Source organism: Heptranchias perlo, chromosome 4 (genome assembly GCF_035084215.1).
Source record: "Heptranchias perlo isolate sHepPer1 chromosome 4, sHepPer1.hap1, whole genome shotgun sequence".
NCBI classification, from domain to species: Eukaryota; Metazoa; Chordata; class Chondrichthyes; order Hexanchiformes; family Hexanchidae; genus Heptranchias; species Heptranchias perlo.
Window position 1 is genome coordinate 66,647,631 of NC_090328.1, and position 19,635 is coordinate 66,667,265.

Genomic DNA, 19,635 nt, shown 5'->3' on the forward strand with positions numbered 1-19,635 from the left:
TTGACCCCACAAGGACATCCTCTCTCGCCAGCAGTGCAATATTCTCCCTTAATCAATACTGCCAACCCCCCATCCCGCCCCTCCTTTTTTTCCTTCCCTATCTTTCCTGAGCACCTTGTATTCAGGAATATTTAGTACCCAATCCTGCCCTTTTTTGAGCTGGGTCTCCATTATCGCCACTACATCATATTACCATGTAGCTATTTGTGCCTGCAGCTCACCAAGCTTAATTACCACGCTTTGTGCATTTACACACATGCGCTCTAAACCTATCTTAGACCTTCTAGTATTTTCTCTAAGTCTGATCCCACCCAACACTGTACTATTTCTTACTCTAGTGCTATCTATCTCTCCCAATCCTTTGTGCACCTTGTTTCTCCTTTCTAATGCTACATCCTGGTGCCCATCCCCCTGCCACATGTTTGAATGATCTGCCCTTAAAGCACCGTAGCACTAGGAACACAACTGAGATCAGCACTGCCGGGTTAGGGACGAAACCCTATCCAAATAATCCCTACTGGAAAGTGCGATGTTGGCCCACATTAAACAATCTGCTGACAGTCACTGCTGAGGCTCACAGTGTAAAGTAGCCACTTGGTACCGAGAGTGCCTGGAACCCCTGAAACTGTGCACAGCAAGGAGTGAAAGCCCGAGGGAAGCGGCAACATTTATACAAGACCCCAAGCTTTATTATGGAGCTCATGCATCTTTAAAGTGCCCCAGAGGACAGTGAACACACCAGCCGCCCGCGCCCGCCTCCTTCCTCGCTTCACATTGTAACCAGGCGGGGGCGGGGCTACCCGCCGCTCATTATACGTCACATGGCAACCTGCTTAGCAACGGACGACCCACTTGTATGCGTTGGACGCGGATAGGTTGAAGGCGGCAACGAGTGACGGCGGATTCTGGACTCTGTATGGTCAATAACAACGTCAATCATATCGGAGCACCGCCCCTCATCCCATCGCGCTTCCGCCGATTGGTTGGCCGATGGTGTCGCGTGGTTACGGGCGAGCTGGCCTCCGGTCCGAGGCCGGGAGTTAGGGACCGGGGTGTGGGGTTCATCAGAGCGGAGGGCCGGGTCAGGCGAGGCCAGGCAGCAAGTGGAAGTGTCGGCTCGGCAGTGAGTAACTACTCCGGTGATTAACCCGGGAGTCAGTGCGACTGTTGTACACTTTCACCGTCAGCCCCGTGTCTGCAGCCTCTGCCTGCCGGGGACACACACAGACTATCGCCCAGGCTGGAGAGAGGGAATGTCCGCACCCCCCGGGCCGGTGACCCGTTCCAGGGCACCATCACACTCTGACACCGCAGAACTCGAGTCCCCCCCACAGCCCGGGTCCTGGGGCCGCCAACTCTCCAGGATTGCCCGGGAGTCTCCCAGGAATGAAGATTAATCATCTCCTGCGAGCAGCTCAGGAGAAACACCACGAGGGCATTAAACAAAATGTGTGTTTCATTTTGTTTGAAGCCTTTAGTTTGTTTCAAAAATACTGGGAGATGGGAAACCAGGCTGTTTGAGTGGGTGGGGTGGTTGGAGGGCATGTGATATAACCTCCAGGAAGACGCCCAACCAGTGTTGGCATCAGGAAAAAGGCCGGTTCCACTGAAAGGGAATTAACTTTCCCTCCCGCACAAATCATAGGTTCTCAAACTGGGGTCTGTGATGTGATCCAGTGGTCCACGAGGATCTATGTTTATTGACTTATTTCTTTTGCTGTATACACTGATGATAATGGTTTTCTTTGGATAGCTGATGTGGTTATTTTGGTAATTAGTGCATGGAAGCCTTGGGAGTATCAGTATTTGCAGGGGGTTTACCACAAACTAGAGCTTAAAATCAACTTGCCTATGCATATATATATGTAAGTACATGTATTTCCAGTGTTAGGATCCTATCTGTGTACATTATGTGGATTAGCAGAGACTGAATTGAGTTGCAGAGAGACATGATATTATGACAAAAAGGGAGACTTATTTTATGCAATGTTAGGGTAGATCCAATTTAAAAATGATTTCTTTGCTATGTGGTATTCGTGGCTAATGCATGCAGCTGGGTGTACGCAGTGAGAAAGATGTGTTCTACAGTTTTTTTGGTTCAAGTCATTTGTTCAGAAACCAATTAAGTCAAAAAGTTGCCGGGTGGCTACAACAGTTTATTTGAAATGTTAACATATGCAGGGTTTGAACACGTTATATAGGCTGAAAGTTCAGTGCAGTACTGAGGGACTGCTGCGTTGTCGGAGTGCTGTCTTTTAGGTGAGACATTAAACTGAAGCCTATCTGTCCATTTAGGTGGATGTTAAAGATCATGGCACTATTTAAAGAAGAGCAGAGGAGTTCTCCCGATTTTGCAGCCAACATTTATCCCATAACCAATGCCACTAAACAGATTAATTGATCATTTATCTTATTGCTGTTTGTGGAACCTTGCTACACGCACATTGGTTGCTATATTTCAAATATAATTCATTGGCTGTAAAGTGATTTGGGATGTCCTGAGATAGCAAAATATGCTATATAAGTGCAAGATTGTTCCTATGTGGAATTTTAATTTCTCAATGACAGGTGAAACACAGAACCAAAATGGAATTAAACCAGTTTTTAAATGTTATAATAGAGAACTACTATGTGGAAGTGACTTCAAGGTAGTAATCTCATTTCAAAGTTCAAATATATTGAAAGAGGAAACTACATGCTCAAGTTTATTATGTCACCTGACTTCTTCATTAAGTATACTGCTGTATGGTTACTCCCAAGTAACTGTTATTACAATATATACTGTGTCTACAATGTGCTATCAACTATTCTCCAATAATCTTGTATTGATGTCATAAATAAGTATAATACTCTGCTACTCTACCCCACTCCACTGACATTCAGGAACACTTTTTAAAGAAAGTAAATCAAAGTTTACTATCTAAAATAACTGGGATGTGACGCTAAGACTGATTTTATGGTTCAGATGACCAACTTGAACTTGTCATATTTGACATTTGAACGTCTTTATTGGGTTGAAGTATTTTAACAGTATACATTAGTGTACTTTCTCCCAGGTATCATTTATGGAATCTTTTAAACTATTGTTTTGATAATTAGATCACTAACCAATGAGAGAATGCCTTTTTAAAAATGGGTAAATGTAGTTTCTAACATTCCTATTGTTTTATTACAGCAAGTCCTCTAGGTGCCCAAGGTGGAAGGGAAAAAAGAAAATGTGGCAGTTGGTGTATCTTCTGGTTTATCTGTGTACCATATGGAGCAGGTTCACATCTTTCAGGTAAAATAAGCTTGTATGCAGAGTCTAGTGTTGAGCTCGATTAGCCTTGCAAACAAATGTGTGCTGCTAAAAGTACAGGATTACAGGCACATACTTTAAACAGGTTTTAAAAAAATAATTGCACTGTAATTTGGGCCTGACTAGACCCCAAAAAGCCCTTTGTTGCTTTATTTGGTGTTTTTTATTTTATTTATTTAAAGTGCTATGTTATCTCTGTGGTTTTAGTGCTGTTCCAGGAACAGACATGGTAATAAACCTATTGCTTCTGACTTTGTACAACACCTCCAGGAAAATTGGTTTGGGAAATTGTAGCTGCAGCTTTAGTTCAATTGGATGAAAGTGGGCCGGTCAATGGAAAGTGATTCACCTAAGAACTTGAAATATGGCATGAGAAAGGACATGCAGCCTATTGATTCCACAAAAAATGTGTAATGCGACTTGGGACGTTGTACTACGTTAAAGACGTTATATAAATGCAATAAAAACAGAAAATGCTGGAAATACTCAGCAAGTCAGGCAGCATCTGTGGAGAAAGAAACACAGAAAAGTCATCAACCAGAAACATGAACTCTGTTTCTTTCTCTATAGATGCTACCTGACTTGCTGAGTATTTCCAGCATTTTCTGTTTTTCAGATTTCCAGCATCTGCAGTATTTTGCTTTTCTATATAAATGCAAGTTGTTGTTATAGCTTATTACCAACCAACTACAAGCAAAGTTCTATAAATTGCTACCCTGATGGCCTATTGAGTAACAGTATCATTCAGTGTAATTCTAATTCATACAGACCAGAATGCCTCAGATTCAGTTCATGCTCTTTAATAATGTAGCTAATCTCAACTAAGACGGAGTTGGGTGCTACAACCGGCTGCTGTTTCCTGGGCTAGGGAGTGAAAAAGCAGTCAGTTTCTGCTGCTAATTGATATCTAGTGACCTCTGGTGGAAAGAGTGCACATGTGAGTGTCAGATGAGAAGATGATCAGACTTGGTTGTGATGCCCTCCATGGTGGAATCACTTGCTGACACTCAGTGTCTAGACTCACATTTGAAGAATAGGGTCTTTGGCATTCATGCAACTTTACCCCAGTCAGAGTTAGCACCTTTAGGAGAGGCAGGAAGTAAACAAAAAATCTCTCTGAAATTTCTCTTGATCACCAAGGGTATTAAGCAAAACTCCAGAACATTATTTCAGTTTTATAGTCCACACCCATAACTCTAATCAGTTGCATTCCACTGGTGATCATTTATGATCCCTACTTTAGTGCTTAATTTATTTGGATTTATTGCAGCTCTACTGCTAATGCAATGATAGTTATCTTTGTGATAAATAGAATTTATGGGCGAGGGAAGCCATTTGGCCTGTTTAACTCATTGTTCCGTAGAAGCCTTTGATTCCTCCCATCACAGCATCTAACTGCTTCTTGAATGATTGCATAGTTTTTTTGCCTCCACTACCAAAAATTAAAACATTCTCTCCCACAGTGGATTTCTTTTGCCGTCCATTAGGAGAGAAAGCGTGGAATTGATATTATTGTGGCACCAATAATACTTTGATGCTTTTAACCTCAAAGGGCCTTTAAAAATGTAAATGTTACTTTAATCTGCAAATAAGAATTTATTTTTGTTGTACCATGTGACCTTAGATTCTCCTACAGAATGTTAATAGTAATGTAAATAGTCTCACTATTTAGTGGCAAAGAAGACTATAATCAGATTAAAAAAGGGAAAAGTGTGTTCAGACATAATTTATCAACACAATCAGTGGTTCACTGGTAACAGTATTCAGCACAATAAGTAATATTAATTAAGATACTGAGGAGAGATTGCAAGACTATAAACTAATGTTGATGGCTCACGTAAAGGTTTGAAACTACTTAAGCTTTCCAACTGCTGCCTGTACCAACATCTGAATCCTTCAATTAGATTGCTCCTGTGTAATTACTCTCACCTAATCAATTATTATTCTCTCTACAAACATTTGTCATTAACTCTAAGCTGCAGGAACTGTATCACTTCTGGACCACTTCTTGATGAATTACTAGTCACACTTTTTCTGCATAAAATACAATGGCCCAGAAATTTCTGAGTGGCGAACCAACAGTGCTTGCCGCTCCATAGATTTATACTAACCCACTAACTTACCACTGTCTTTACTGGGTGCACTTCCTCTAATAGGAAGCGGAGAAGAGCCCAGCGTTAGCTCCAGTGAAGCTAGGACCCATGGGAGATGCGAGAGGATCACTCTCTCCCCTCAACCAATCAGATTTCAGCATTTTTGACACACTGCGAACAGTTTCTGCAAGCTGGAATGTAAAATCCAGGAAGTGAAAGGTACAACATTAAAATCATTTGTAAAAACGGTTATAGACAGGAAAAAAAGGTAAGAAATAATCAAATTAAATAAATGATGGAAGGGAAAAGTTTAAAAATTATTAATTTTTTTAAAACCATGTTTTTAAAAAAGTTAATTTTTTAAAAAAAACCTTTTTAATGACAAACTATTAAAATAAGTAATGAGACGCCACATTTTTAAAAGTTAATTTTAATTGTTTGTCAGTCATTAAGATTTAGTTTAAACCTGGTATTTTTAAGTGTACCTGTTTTGTGGCGATATTAGTTACTTTCCAGCTGGGCAGATGAGCAAGTTGGCGCTGGTCCGTTGTTTCCACTGATTCCAGCCGGCAGTATCCCTTTAATTTGAAGTTGTCATATCGCTGGCGAACCAGGAAGATTAAATTCCGGATTTCCATGTTTCACTGTGCGTGTGAGCACTGTTGAGCTTACCGTTCTTTTTTTAAGCAATTTCTGGGCCATAATGGTGAAAGAATAAATGATAAAAGTACAATTTTAATTGGATTAATAATGCATACAATAATCAATTTTGCATACTGCATTCAAAAAGGATTCAGTTTTGAAGACTTTTCTTTTGATTTCAATAAATTTAAAAAGTGAAGTGTGCAACAGATTCTCAGCTTGTTTATGTATGTACAATGTACTAAATGTTCTTGAATTTGCTGTCTGGATTATTTTAGGGTATGTGATGCTGTGCCATTGCAGTCACAAAGGAATACAAGTAAGTGCTGTAATGTAAAACTGACGAGTTGTATCAAAACATTGATTTCTGCTTTCCCAGGAAATTACATGGCTATGGGAGGAGGGAGGGAGGGAGGAAGGAAGGAAGTGTTTAGTCATGATGTTGTGGGGTAGACTTGACCGACCAGCTAGTCTTTTTCTGCCCGTCAATTTCGTATGTTTGTATTTTTGAAAATATAGAAAAAAAAGAGAAAGCCTTAAGTACAGAATCCTAGCTGCCATTGAAAATAAATCTGGATTAATGGAATGTAAGGATCCAAGTTTTTGGCTACAGAAAGTTGAATGTAAAATATGCATCTTAATACAGAATACTTGGAGCTATTGATGGTGTCCACTTGTTAACTGTAGATGCATACTGGGTGCAATCTAGTGTAATAGTCTATTTTGATATCCATATCGTTGCTAGTTCATTTAGTGTCATAATAGGTAAATCCCACCACTTCCCCAAATGGCTCAGTAAGTAGCTGAGCCATGTAGACCAGTAAGGCCCCAGGTTTGATTTTTGGTCTGTTCTGAGTTTGCCCCTCTCAGCTGGAGTGGCAGAAGGGATTCTGGTATTGACTTCAGTGTTCCTAGATTAATGAGGGGAAAATTGCCCTGGTTTCTTGCTCCTTATTCTTATCTGGTGATCATTCCTGAAATTGCACATATGCATATCAGACAAGGACAGGATTGAGCTTGGCTGTGGTATTGCCACTGAATTCCAAAGGTGAAGTCAGAGTGACTGTCCTTAACATCAAGGTAGTGTTCGACAGAGTGTGGCACCAAGGAGCCCCAGTAAAACTGAAGTCAATGTGGATCGGGGGAAAACTCTTCAGTGGCCAGAGTCGCACCTGGTACAAAAGTCTCAGCCCCAGGACATTGCTGCAGGAGTTCCACAGGGAAGATAGTCTGAATAATTTTAAGCTGCTACTTCATTGACCTTCCCTCCAGCATAAAGTCAGAAGTAGGCTATTTACTGATGATTGCACAATATTCAGCTTCATTTGAAATTCCTCAGGTAATGAAGCAGTCCATGCCCATGTGCAACAAGGGTTGGGCTGATAAATGGCAAGTGTGTTCACACCTCAAGTGCTAGGCAATGACCATCTCCAATAAGAGAGAGCCTAACCACTTTCCCTTGATATTCAATGGCATGACCGGCGCCAAGACATCCACCACCAACATCGGGGCGGGGGGCACCATTGACCATAAACTCAACCGGGCCAGCAACATAAATGCCGTGGCAACTACAGCAGGTCAAAGGCTGGATATTCTGCAGCCAGTGGCTCACCTCATGACTCCCCATAGCTTCACCACTACCTACAAGGCACAAGTTAGAAGTTTGATGGAAAACTCTCCACTTACCTGAATGCGTGCAGATGCAACAACGTTCAAGAAGGTCGACACCTTCCAGGACAAATCATTTCACTTGATCGGCACCTCGTCCACCACTGTACCGTGGCAGCAGTGTGTACTAACTACAGGATGCACTGGAGCAACCTCCCAAACCTCTGACATCCACTACCTAGAAAGATAAAGGCAGCAGGTACATGGGAACACCATCACCTACAAGTACCTCACCAAGTTAACACCATCCCGACTTGAGCATATCGTCGCTGGGTCAAAATCCTGGAACACTCTACCTAACAGCATTGTTGGGAGTACCTTCACGTGGACTCCAGCGATTCAAGGCGGCCCACCAGTACCTTCTTGGGACAACTAGGAAAGGGCAGTAAATGCCAGCCTTGCCAGTGATGACCATTTCCCGGGATTTAATTTTTTTAAAAAAATCTTAGATTTGCTTTCTTGAATGTCTTGATCTTTTGTGATCGAGTTTTATGTCTGGTAAATTAATTCAGGATCATATGTTCTGCTTTTAATGTGCAAAGGCATAGGAAAAAAGATTACACCTCAAAAAATTGAACTTGAGTAGCTATGATATAGATTTAGTATTTAAATACTAATGTGTTCATAAGAGTTGTGTTATCAGCTGATGTTTTCTTTAATATATTTAGAGTAACTCAATCCTGTTCTGGCTTTGATTACAAGAAATTGCAGTGCAACAATGTAGATCTTCCTCTATCTTTTAAATTGAGGGCAACGCTTTGGCGTCTTATTTGACCCTGAGATGACCTTCCGACCACATCCGCTCCATCACCAAGACCGCCTACTTCCACCTTTGTAACATCACCCATCTCTGCCCCTGCCTCAGCTCATCTGCTGCTGAAACCCTCATCCATGCCTTTGTTACCTCTAGACTGGACTATTCTAATGCTTTCCTGGCCAGCCTCCCATCTTCCACCCGTCATAAACTTCAGCTCATCCAATACTCTGCTACCCGTATTCTAACTCGCACCAAGTCCCGTTCTCCCATCACCCCTGTGCTCGCTGACTACATTGGCTCCCGGTCCGGGAACACCTCTATTTTAAAATTCTCATCCTTGTTTTCAAATCCCTCCATGGCCTTGCCCCTCCCTGTCTCTGTAACCTCCTCCAGTCCTATAACCTTCCGAGATTTCTGTGTTCCTCCAATTCTTGCCTCTTGCACATCCCCATTTTTAATTGCTCCACCATTGGCGGTCGTGCCTTCAGCTGCCTAGGCCCTAAACTCTGGAATTCTCTCCCAAAACCCCTCCACCTCTCTACCTCCCTCTCCTCCTTGAAGGCGCTCTTTAAAACCTACTTCTTTGACCAAGCTTTTGGTCACCTGTCCTAGTACCTCCTTATGTGGCTTGGTGTCAATTTTTTTTTGATAAAGCTCTTGTGAAGCGCCTTGGGTCGTTTTACTACGTTAAAGGTGCTATAATAATACAAGTTGTGTTATTGTTGTTTTATTTTAAGAGCTAAAAGGATGGGTAAACAATTTGCTTCCTGACTGTAGCACATTTGAAATATCTTAGAGATTTCACGTACCCCTTCAAAAACCATAACAACTTAAATAATACTTGCTTATATATGGGTCTTGGAATAGCCTAGTCTCTCCTAGTTTTTGCTCACTGGAGATTGGAGAAAACTCTGCTAAATCCTGGTTCTGGCAACACTCCACAGTTCAGCTGGTACTGAGGCACATGGATGTTAATTCCCATGGGCAACTTGCAACCTGCCTTAATTTTGAGATGTATTAGGAAATGTAGCCGCAGAGAGCCATTTCACCTAGCGTCCACTCATACTCACCTGAGTAGGTGAATAATCTATATGTCTTTAAGACGTGTTTCTCTTTTCCTAATGGGAATGAGTAAGTGATTTTAAAAAAATGAGGATTAGGGGCTGTGTAGTGTTGAGCTAAAGCATTTATTTACTGAGGCGACTGGGCACAAAGGAGGAATTTTATGAATGAACTTTACTGTCATGCTTACACTATATAAATTACTTAGGGTGCTAATGTGCCATCTCTTCCATTTGGCTTGACACACTGCAAATAAATTCTGATTTTACTCTTGAAAGGTACGACTTGAATGTTACATATAATGTAGTACAAAAAAAACTCTTGTATTTATCTGATCTTTGCCAACAGTTCTCTGGAGCCAGTTGCTAGTCGTTGTGGAAGTGTGGTCCGAGTTCACTTGTCATTTTCTCCTCCTCCTCCTCCTCCCTCCGGGAAAGTACTTGGGCCTTCCCCTGCTATTCCCGCCCCCCCCCCCCCCACCTCTCCTGTCATGTGGAGAATCAAATCGTTCAGTATCTCCTCTTGGAGTTGTGTTGGTATACTGGGCTGGCCCAAAAGAAGAAATACGTGTTTTCTAGAATTTTACCAGTTAGGTGTGACTATAACAAATTGAGATACGCATCTAGAAATTAATTCAGGCAAAGAAAATTTCTCTATTTGGAGGTAATTTATTTTAAAATGCTAATAGTTATAAAATACTGGAACTAGAAGAATTTTTACCTGTAAAGAGATAATGCTCCACAACTTTTTTTATTATCTTTTTGAATTAAACAGCAAGGATTTTGCAACCAAGACCTTGCTGGGAAAAAGAAGAATTCAGCATTGTAAGAGAATGTACTCCATGCAGTGATTACGAGAAGGTAATATGCACGTGTAACTTACCATATAAGCATAAAAATGTTTGTGTCATCTAAGTCAGCACACTTGGAGTACTGTGCACAGTTCTGGTCTCCATATTATAAAAAGGATATAGAGGCACTGGAGAAGAGGGAAAAAAGATTTACATGAATGCTATCAGAACTGAGAGGTTATACCTATCAGGAAAGGCTGAATAGGCTGGGACTCTTTTTTTTTTTCTCTAGAAAAGAGAAGGCTGAGTGAAGTGTGACCTGATAGAGGTCTTTAAAATTATGAAGGGATTTGATATGGTAGATGTAAAGAAAATGTTTCCACTAGTGGGGGAGACCAAAACTAGTGGCCATATAAATATTAGTCACCAATAAATCGAATAGGGAATTCAGGAGCAACTTCTTCACCCAAAGAGTGGTAAGAATGTAGAACTCTCTACCACAAGGAGTAGTTGAGGCGAATAGCTTGGATGCATTTAAGGGGAAGCTAGATAAGCACGAAGGAGAAAGGAATTGAAGGATATGCTGATGGGGTTAGATGAAAAGGGGTGTGGAGCATAAATGTCGGCAGAGACCAGTTGGGCTGAATGGCCTGTTTATGTGCTGTAAATTCTATGTAATTATATAATTCCTTTTAAGATAGAAAAAATCAGCATCTTGACGATATCATGAATAAAAATAAATTTGAGACATTTATTTGTTATCCTTATGCCTTTGGTATCACAACAGCATACATCATTAACTAACCAACCTGCTCCCAATGTCACTTCATAACTAGTTGATAAGTTGTGCACAACAGTAGCATATTATGATTCTCTTTACTATGGTTTTTCATCAGATTTCTTTTCACACACAAGCTTGTGTTTGATTATTGGCTGTTCCAATTGATCAGTTGAATCTGATCAGTTAAACTATATTTTTGCCATGGGGTAATTCAAATGGATGTTCATATTGAGGATCTCCAGATTGTAGCCTATAGGGCTCCTATTATTTTAAATGATGGAACCTTCTGTTTATTCTATGGAGGGTTCCACCTTATTAAATCATGAGATATGAGGAAAACTTTGCCATGAAGAGTCCTTCATCTTGACTCAGTGGTAGCGCTCTCGCCTCTGAATCAGAAGGTTGTGGGTTCAAGTCCCACTCCAGAGACGTGAACATATAATCTAGGCTGAGGGAGTGCTGCACTGTCGGGAGGTGCTGTCTTTTGGATGAGGTGTTAAAACCGAGGGCCCGTCTGCCCTCTCGGATGGACGTAAAAGATCCTGTGGCACTAATCGAAGGGGGTCTGGCCAATATTTATCCCTCACCAACATCATTTTTTTAAAAAAAACAAAAGATTATCTAGTCATTATCTCATTGATGTTTGTGGGACCTTGCTTGGGCACATTGGCTGCCACATTTCCTATGTTACAACAGTGACTACACTTCAAAAAATACTTCATTGGTTGTAAAGTGCTTTAGGACTCCTTTTGATGAAACCTGGTGGAACTAATAATGAAATTAAAAACAGAATTTAAATAAAAATTGTAATACCTAGGTCACTGAATCAACCATACAATTTGCACATCTGAAACAAATCTATTGCCATATTATCGAGGAATCAGATTCTAAAATAAAAATAAGGAATCGACCATATAGCTAGTGTTGACTAGGTTTACTGCCTATGTCTAAGAAAATTCATGATGTATATTGTTACTATTATTCCATGATTTATCTAACTTTCTGCAGACTGTGCATGTGGAATGTGCATTTACCGGGTTTGTGGAAGAAGTAAAGTGTTCATCAGACCAGACGTATAGAAGGTAAGGCAAGCCCAAAATTCAGTCCAATAGAACTTCTTGTTTGTTTTAAGTAAGAAACTGTTGGCATTGGAAAGGCCAACTTAATCAGTAAATCCCAATTTATCTCCAAGGAAAAATAATACTCAATACTTCCATTTGATACAAAACTGGGTTAGGTCAGAAACAAACAAAAAATAAAGTCTTATCTATTTCTATTTGTTACATTTCACTTGAAAGTTAGTGATTTCTCCATTACGTTGGCTTATTTTTAACTGGAACCATATGAGCTTCCACTGCCCACCAATTGGCTGTCATCAATTCTTTCTCCTGCTGCCTGCATAAGAATATAAGGTAGGAATGACTAAGCCAATCAGCCCATCACGCTTGCCCTGTTGCTTACATTCAGTTAGCACCCGTACATACTATTTTCATCTGTTTGGTGCTAAGTCTGAATTCCTATATTGCTCGTTGACACATTTGAATGTTTTAGCAGCGTCTATAACATTCTACGTACGCCCCCACAAGCACACTCATTACAAATGGGTAACCAAAAGCTTATCAGAGGTAGGTTTTAAGGAGTATCTAAAAAGAGGACAGTAGGTTGAAGGATATAGGGAGGGAATACCAAAGTGTAGGGCCTAGGTGGCAGAAGGCATGCTGCTAGTGGTGGGGCAAAGAGAGGGGTCATGCACGAGGTCAGAGTTAGAGGAATGGAGAGTTCGGTGCTGGTTGATATTAGAGATAGGGACAGACGTGGCCATGAAGGGATTTAAACACTAGGATGAGAATTTAGCAAGGATAGGAGTGATGAGTGAGTGGGACTTGGTGCGGGATAGGATATGGACAGCTGAATTTTGGATGCGCTGAACTTTATAGAAGGTGGAAGTGGGAGACTGGCCAAGAGAGCATTAGTCAAGTGTGGAGGTATATATAAGGTTTCAGCAGCAGATAGTCTGAGATCGGACCGGAAGCAGGTGATGTTATGGAGAAGGAATTGGGGGGTCTTTGTGATGGAGAGGATGTGGGATCGGAAGCTCAATTTGGGGTTGAATAGGATACTGAGGTTGCGAATTTACAAACAATTAGTGTTTAGTCTTCTCATCAGTTTTTTTGTTTTTAATACCTAGCCTTTGACTATTTATTAAATCTTATCACTTTGTTTTGCAAGACGCTTTTTAAAAAAAAATATTCTACTGTGTATTCACAGATAACCCTTCCCCTCCCTCTGGACCCATGTCTGTCTGTAAGCATCTACTCTTTGTAGTTGTAGAAATTATATGGTTCATTTGCTTGTGAGAAAATTGCTTGGTTTCCGGCACTGCTAAACATCATCAGTTACTTAAATGAACCGATGATTTTTGGTTGGAGTGTATTTTTTGCTTCACTGATGTGATAAACTACAACACTAATTGCTGCTATCTACCTATATTGCTGTCTTGGGAGTAGGCAACTGTGGTGAAGGGGAGAGTGAAAAAGTGGGGGAATAAAATTGTAGCATATTTTCTTAAATCAATAAAAGTCATTAACTTTTATAATTCAACCTGCTTTGCTGTCTGCTGATTAGAATACAAAATTAAACAGCTGGTAATTTAGCTATTACATTGGTAAAATCAGTCCATGATCTGGTAAAATAATTAACTGGAAAGTTTGTAACAGCTGAAGAGAAAGATATGAATACATGAATTGATATTAATGTTTTATTGAAAGTAGTACACAGAATATAATCAATTCTATATTATAGGTAAAATATATTTTTGTTTTTTGCTCATTAGAGGAATAACCTAGGAGAATGCGATTCTTGGGAAAAATATTGCACGTTTTTGAAATTTCTCCAAAAAGTTTTCTGTTCTGTTATTGCACATTATGTTGACTACTTTCAGGATCAAATTTTTGATTTTTGGGTGCAGCCTTTTAAGGTTTCCTCTGTCCAGGAGGAGCAAAATTTGTGGAAGTTGTGTAGCCATGTTCATTGATGAGGCATAATTCTATGGGAAGAACACATTGCATCGGAGTTTGTGAATTTGGATCTTGGAAGAAGTGCTTGAATTAGAAGTAGAAGAATATGTTAGATAATACAAGGTGAAACTTGTCAACTAGCTAGTGAAAGTTCATGACCTGGCACTTGTGTTGCCGGCTGACCCAGGTGGTGCCTTTCTCTTGTCAGGATCTGTAATTGATCCTTGCTGAATACGTTTGGGAATTGTTCGGTGTTCACTGACGACACCCAGCTCTCCTTCATCACCACCTCTCTTGACCCCTACACTTCTTCCGGTTGTCAAGACTACTAGTCCATCATCCAGTCGACCATGAGCCGAAATTTCCTCAAATTAAACGGTGGGAAGATCGAAGCCATTGTCTTTAACCCCCACCACAAACTCTGTTCCCTAGCCACCGATTCCACACCTCTCCCTGGCCACTGCCTCAGGCTGAACCAGACTATTTGCATCCTCGGTGTCTTATTTGACCCTGAGCTGAGCATCCAACCCCATAATCTTCTCCATCACAAACACTGCCTAATTCCACCTTTTTATAATATCACCTGTCTCCGCCCCTTCCTCAGCCCATCTGCTGCTGAAACTCTCATCCATGGTTTTGTTACTTTCAGACTCAACTATTCCAATACTCTCCTGGTCGGCCTCCCATCTTCCACTGTCCATAAACTTGAGCTCATCCAAAACTTTGCTTGCCCGTATCCTAACTCGCACCAAGTCCCGTTCACCCATCACCCCTTTGCTTGCTGACTTACATTGGCTCCCAATCCACCAACGCCTTGTTTTTACGCATCTTCAAATGTCTCCATGGCCTCACCCCTCCATATTGCTATAAATTCCTCCAGCCCTACAACCTTCCAGGAACTCTGTTCCTCCAACTCTGGCTTCTTGTGCATCCTTCGCTTCACCGTTGGCGGTCGTACCTTCAGCCGCCTAAACCTGAAGCCCTGGAATTCCTTCCCTAACCTTCTACGCCTCTCCGCCACTCTCCTCCTTTAAGACACTCTTTAACCAAGCTTTTAGTCACTCGTCTTAATATCTCCTTCTTTGGTTTGGTGTTAAATTTTGTCTGAGCTCCTGTAAAGCGCCTTGGGGTTTATTAAAACATACTTCACTGTGGCCTGTCATATATCCTCTATAAAGCTTATATTTGAACTCTGTATAAAAGTCACATCGCTGCATGTGTCATTAAACTAGTAGAACTCCTTAATGTTGGATCCAGGAAATTGATTATTAAAAATGTTAAATTTAATTAATCCTGTTATCACTTCCACCTCTTTGTAGCTGTCGTTCAGTTGAAATGGAGGAACTGAAGTTCTGGAAGTTTGAAGGAGTTGTGGTTTTGGTGGGGGTAATCTTTGCCATCGTTGTTATATTCCGACAAAGGACCTTAGACAGACGTGCAGAACAAAAAGTGCGACGGCAGCTTGGGGAGATTTAATTTTGCGACAGTTTTATTGACATTTGAGTTTTGGAAAAGAAGGAAAGAGTTACTTACTTTTTGAATTAACTTTTCTTCAAATGGTGATCCTCAGTGTTGTGTGATTTTTACATTCACCATCCCACCCATGTATGTTGCAGGAAATGTAAGTTCATTTTTGTTTTACTTAAAATATTACTGTAGCTTTCAAGATGGTCACAGATGTTAAGGTGTAATTAATTGAAGAAGCCATTACTGGTTACATTTTCAATATGTATAATTATATATGGGAAATAATGATTGTAATATAAAAGTTCTATTTATGTAGAAAATTAATAAAATGGATGAAAATGGTCTGTTTTACCAAATATTCTTATGAAATTTGATTAGTATCTTTCCATTTTCTACAAAACTAAAAACTGCAAATTGGTACTGATTTCAATATATATTTCATGTAATGGCGTTAACTTTTGTACTTTGTACTCAATTTGCTTGTTTGTTTAATCCCTCCCCCCCACCCCCCCACCATAGGAGTGTAATCTAAATGTTGTATTTAAATACAGGTTTGAATGCATGTAAATTGTCTCTTTTGGCATTGTTTGCAGGGAATAAAGTCATGACAGTTGTCAGTAATTTTTTTGAAGAAAATGCATAGCTAACTAGAAGTAAATTTTTGCCTGCTAAGTCGTGTCTAGGAAGACAAGTTATCTTCTTTTTTAAAATTTATTTATTTTTTCCAAAAATAAATTACCTAACTACTGTCCATTTAATATCTTACCCAGGGTCGTTATTTCCTCAGTAACTGTCGGTTGATCCTGTTAAGAACTTGATCAAGCTGTCCATAATGTAAAACAATCCCTCTTCCATGGAAAGAGTTGGTGGCTATGGAAGATTTCTTTATCTTTTTAAAAAAAACACAACTGCATTTTCACTGTGCCAAGCAACTAAGTATCAACTCACTTCCCCAAACCAGCTAGGAAAATGTAATCTGGTTGCTGTTATATTACCACTTTTGCATCAATTCAAAGCAGTTTTGGGTGTGCATTGATACTAAAGTGGCAGTAATAACTCAGGAATCGGGTTGTTCATTTGACTTCTTGGAGCCCTGAAGCAGAAGTTGAGATTATTTTCAATTGGTAGTCTTGCACATCTTGGATTTGCATATGGTGTTGTATAATTAAACCTATATTTTAAAATGTCCAGTGGTCCATTGGACCTCTTGAGAACTTTAGTAAACTTTTAGAATCTTCTCGTTAGGAAAAAGCAGTTGCTTCTGTCATGCTCTCAACATTAAAAGTTACCTGTCTGGGCAACAGAATTCATTATTGTAGTCAGCACTATAACTCAGGTCTGTCATCTGATATTATACTACTGCCACATTTCAGATGGGAGCTGTGGTATAACTGAACCCCTTTAAAGATTTATGTAAAAGTGTATGCAATAAATGATATAGAAGATCCCTTCTCTTCACCCCCGCCCCTCTCTGCCCTCATACCTTGAGTGAGGAGGGAGGGTCATCATAGCTGATTCTTGTCCTGAGGAATCAACTGTGATCATGGGATTGAGCTTCAAATGGACTGAGTGGTCTTGATCTTTTATTTTGTCCATCATGTCCCCATCCAATATCCACACACAGACTTTCAGCAGGAGCCACAGGCTAATGTTAACCTTGGCTGATTTTTACCTTTCTAACACAGCAGCCCTGGACTAATTGTAATGGCCCTATGGAGTTGGATTATCAATTGAAAATTATCACTGAAAGAGTAAGGAGAAGGTTTGGGAGAAATGTATCTAGAGTTTTTGGAGCATGCAATGATTTGTCACAAAATTGGATACAAGGCCACACCGAAAGCTCGGCAGAGGGATTAGTTTTGGGTTGCTCGACAAAAGAGTCAGATAGATACAATGGGGCCATATGGCTTCCTTCTGTGCTGTAAAATGATATAGTTCTATGTCTTTATGGTCTATTGTGCATTGAAATGGTGTCAATTTCCCAAATGCAAGCAAAGTATATCAACCACCCCCATCCTAGTCATTATCCTTATGCCTTTGTGGCTATAGATTGTAAAGTTGTACTGTTCAACCGATAATCTTTATCTGACAGCCCTGCCTTCAAAGCAAGTATAATAAAACAGTACATTTCATACTTGAAGGCATAATTATAATTTGCAGAGAAATAAGATTGCTTATTTCCTTCAGTGAAGTACGTGATCACCATTTCTATCAAGAAAATCTAAAGGGACTTGCTGACTGATTTATTTTGAATCTGTCTAGATCCCTAGTACTGCATTTGGACTATTATAGATCTCACCTGTACTATTGTTTGTGAATAAGTCAGTTTAATAGTTTAGCCTGTTATTTTAAAAAAAAACAGTATCTGGTTTGGCTGATATCTGTTTTCTGAAATGATGTGTGATGTAATGGACTCTTTACAAAACAGCCATGCATTAAGAGGGAGCTTTACTGCCCACAGTTGCTCAAACACTAAATGCATAAAATTAAAGATCAGCTTGTAGAAATGTAGACTTACCTTCTGGCACGAAGATAGGGAAAATGTATTCAAGGCAAGCCCAAATCATAACAAGCTGGATGGTCCCAAAATTTTAAAAAAATCTTTTATATTCCTCAATCACTTTCTTTACCAAAACACTGTCCAACATCCTCTTAAATTTGTTGACCCTATTCACTTCCAGTAGTCCCCTGGGCAGTTCCACACATCCAACACCCTCTGTGTAAAGTAAATTTGAGCTGTCTTTGCACCTCGCCACTAAGCTTGAGTCTGTTCCCCTGCATGCAGAGTTTGTGGTTTTACAAAAAAATAATTCTCAGGAGATGGGGGGGTCACAGGCAAGGCCTGCCATCCTAGTTACCCTTGAGAAGTTGATGGTGGGCCTTCTTGAACCACTGCAGTCTATGTGGTGTAGGTACCAACACAATGCTGTTAGGTAGGGAGTCAGGAGGTGAGCCACTCACTGCAGAATACCCAGCCTCTGACCTGCTGTAGTAGCCATGGCATTTATGTGGCTGGTACAATTGAGTTTCTTGTTAATGGTGACCCTGAGGATGTTGATGGTGACAGATTTGGTAAACGTAATTAACATCAAGGGGAGGTGGTTAGGCTCTTGTTGGAGATGGTCATTACCTGGTACATATCAGCTCAAGCCAGGTCTTGCTGTATGTGGGCATGGACTGCTTCATTACCTAATGAATTGTGAATGGAGCTGAGCATAGTGCAATCATCAGCGAACCACCCCACTTCTAATCTTATGGAGGGCAGGTCATTGATAAAGCAGCTGAAGAAAGTTAGGCCTCGGATGCTGGATCCTGCAGCGATGGCCAGGGAGTGAGGTGATTCACTTTAACAACCACGATCATCTTCCTTTGTGCCTACTATGACTCCAGCCACTAGAGTTTTACCCCTGATCGCCATTGACTTCAGTTTTACTTGGTGTCGCACTCAGTTGAATGCTGCCTTGATGTCAAGAGTAGTCACTTTCACCTCACATCAAACAGTTTATTAGGGTTGAATTAATCTATACATCTTTTAATGCATTCTGGAGTTATAGACAGATTTAATACAAATGTTCATTAGCACTTTGCCATCCCAAAAAATCTCTTTAATGTCCTTGTTCAAAAAAATGCCAGAAACTTAAAAACTTCAATTTTAGCAGCATCAATCTGTTTATCTACAGGATATAAAATGCAATCAATAAAAGTAAACTTTTAAATTAATTAACAGTTCAATATCTTTAAGTATATTGGGGACTAATTTAAAATCCAAAAGATGACACTCAAAATTTGAACAAAAAAATATGAAGCAGAAAATTTATTTTCTTAAGGATCAATTTTCATTTACTATTAGAATATTGGTAGGCTGCCTAAGCTCAAATGTCATGACTCTAAATTGACATAGTTGATTCTTTACAACAACAACCCTGGCTTGCATTTATATAACACCTACAACATAGTAAAACATCCCAAGGGGCTTCACAGGAGTGTAATCAAACAAAATGTGACACCGAGCCATGAGATATTAGGACAGGTGACCAAAAGCTTGGTCAAAGTGGTAGGT

At 40.2% G+C, this 19,635-nt stretch overlaps 1 protein-coding gene across 2 annotated transcripts; it reads left to right on the forward strand.

The window, feature by feature from the left end:
• Positions 1-980: 980 nt before the first annotated feature.
• Positions 981-16,566, forward strand: LOC137320506 (protein JTB-like). Of its 2 annotated transcripts, none has more exons than XM_067982197.1 (6): positions 981-1,123; positions 3,176-3,280; positions 6,312-6,352; positions 10,295-10,380; positions 12,100-12,173; positions 15,428-16,566. In XM_067982197.1, the coding sequence occupies exons 2-6, from the start codon at positions 3,216-3,218 to the stop codon at positions 15,582-15,584; spliced, it is 423 nt and encodes a 140-aa protein (XP_067838298.1). In that variant the 5' UTR covers positions 981-1,123; positions 3,176-3,215; the 3' UTR covers positions 15,585-16,566. The 2 variants fall into 2 exon arrangements, with proteins under 2 accessions (XP_067838298.1, XP_067838297.1); XM_067982196.1 differs by lacking the exon at positions 981-1,123 and adding an exon at positions 1,140-1,865.
• Positions 16,567-19,635: the final 3,069 nt, after the last annotated feature.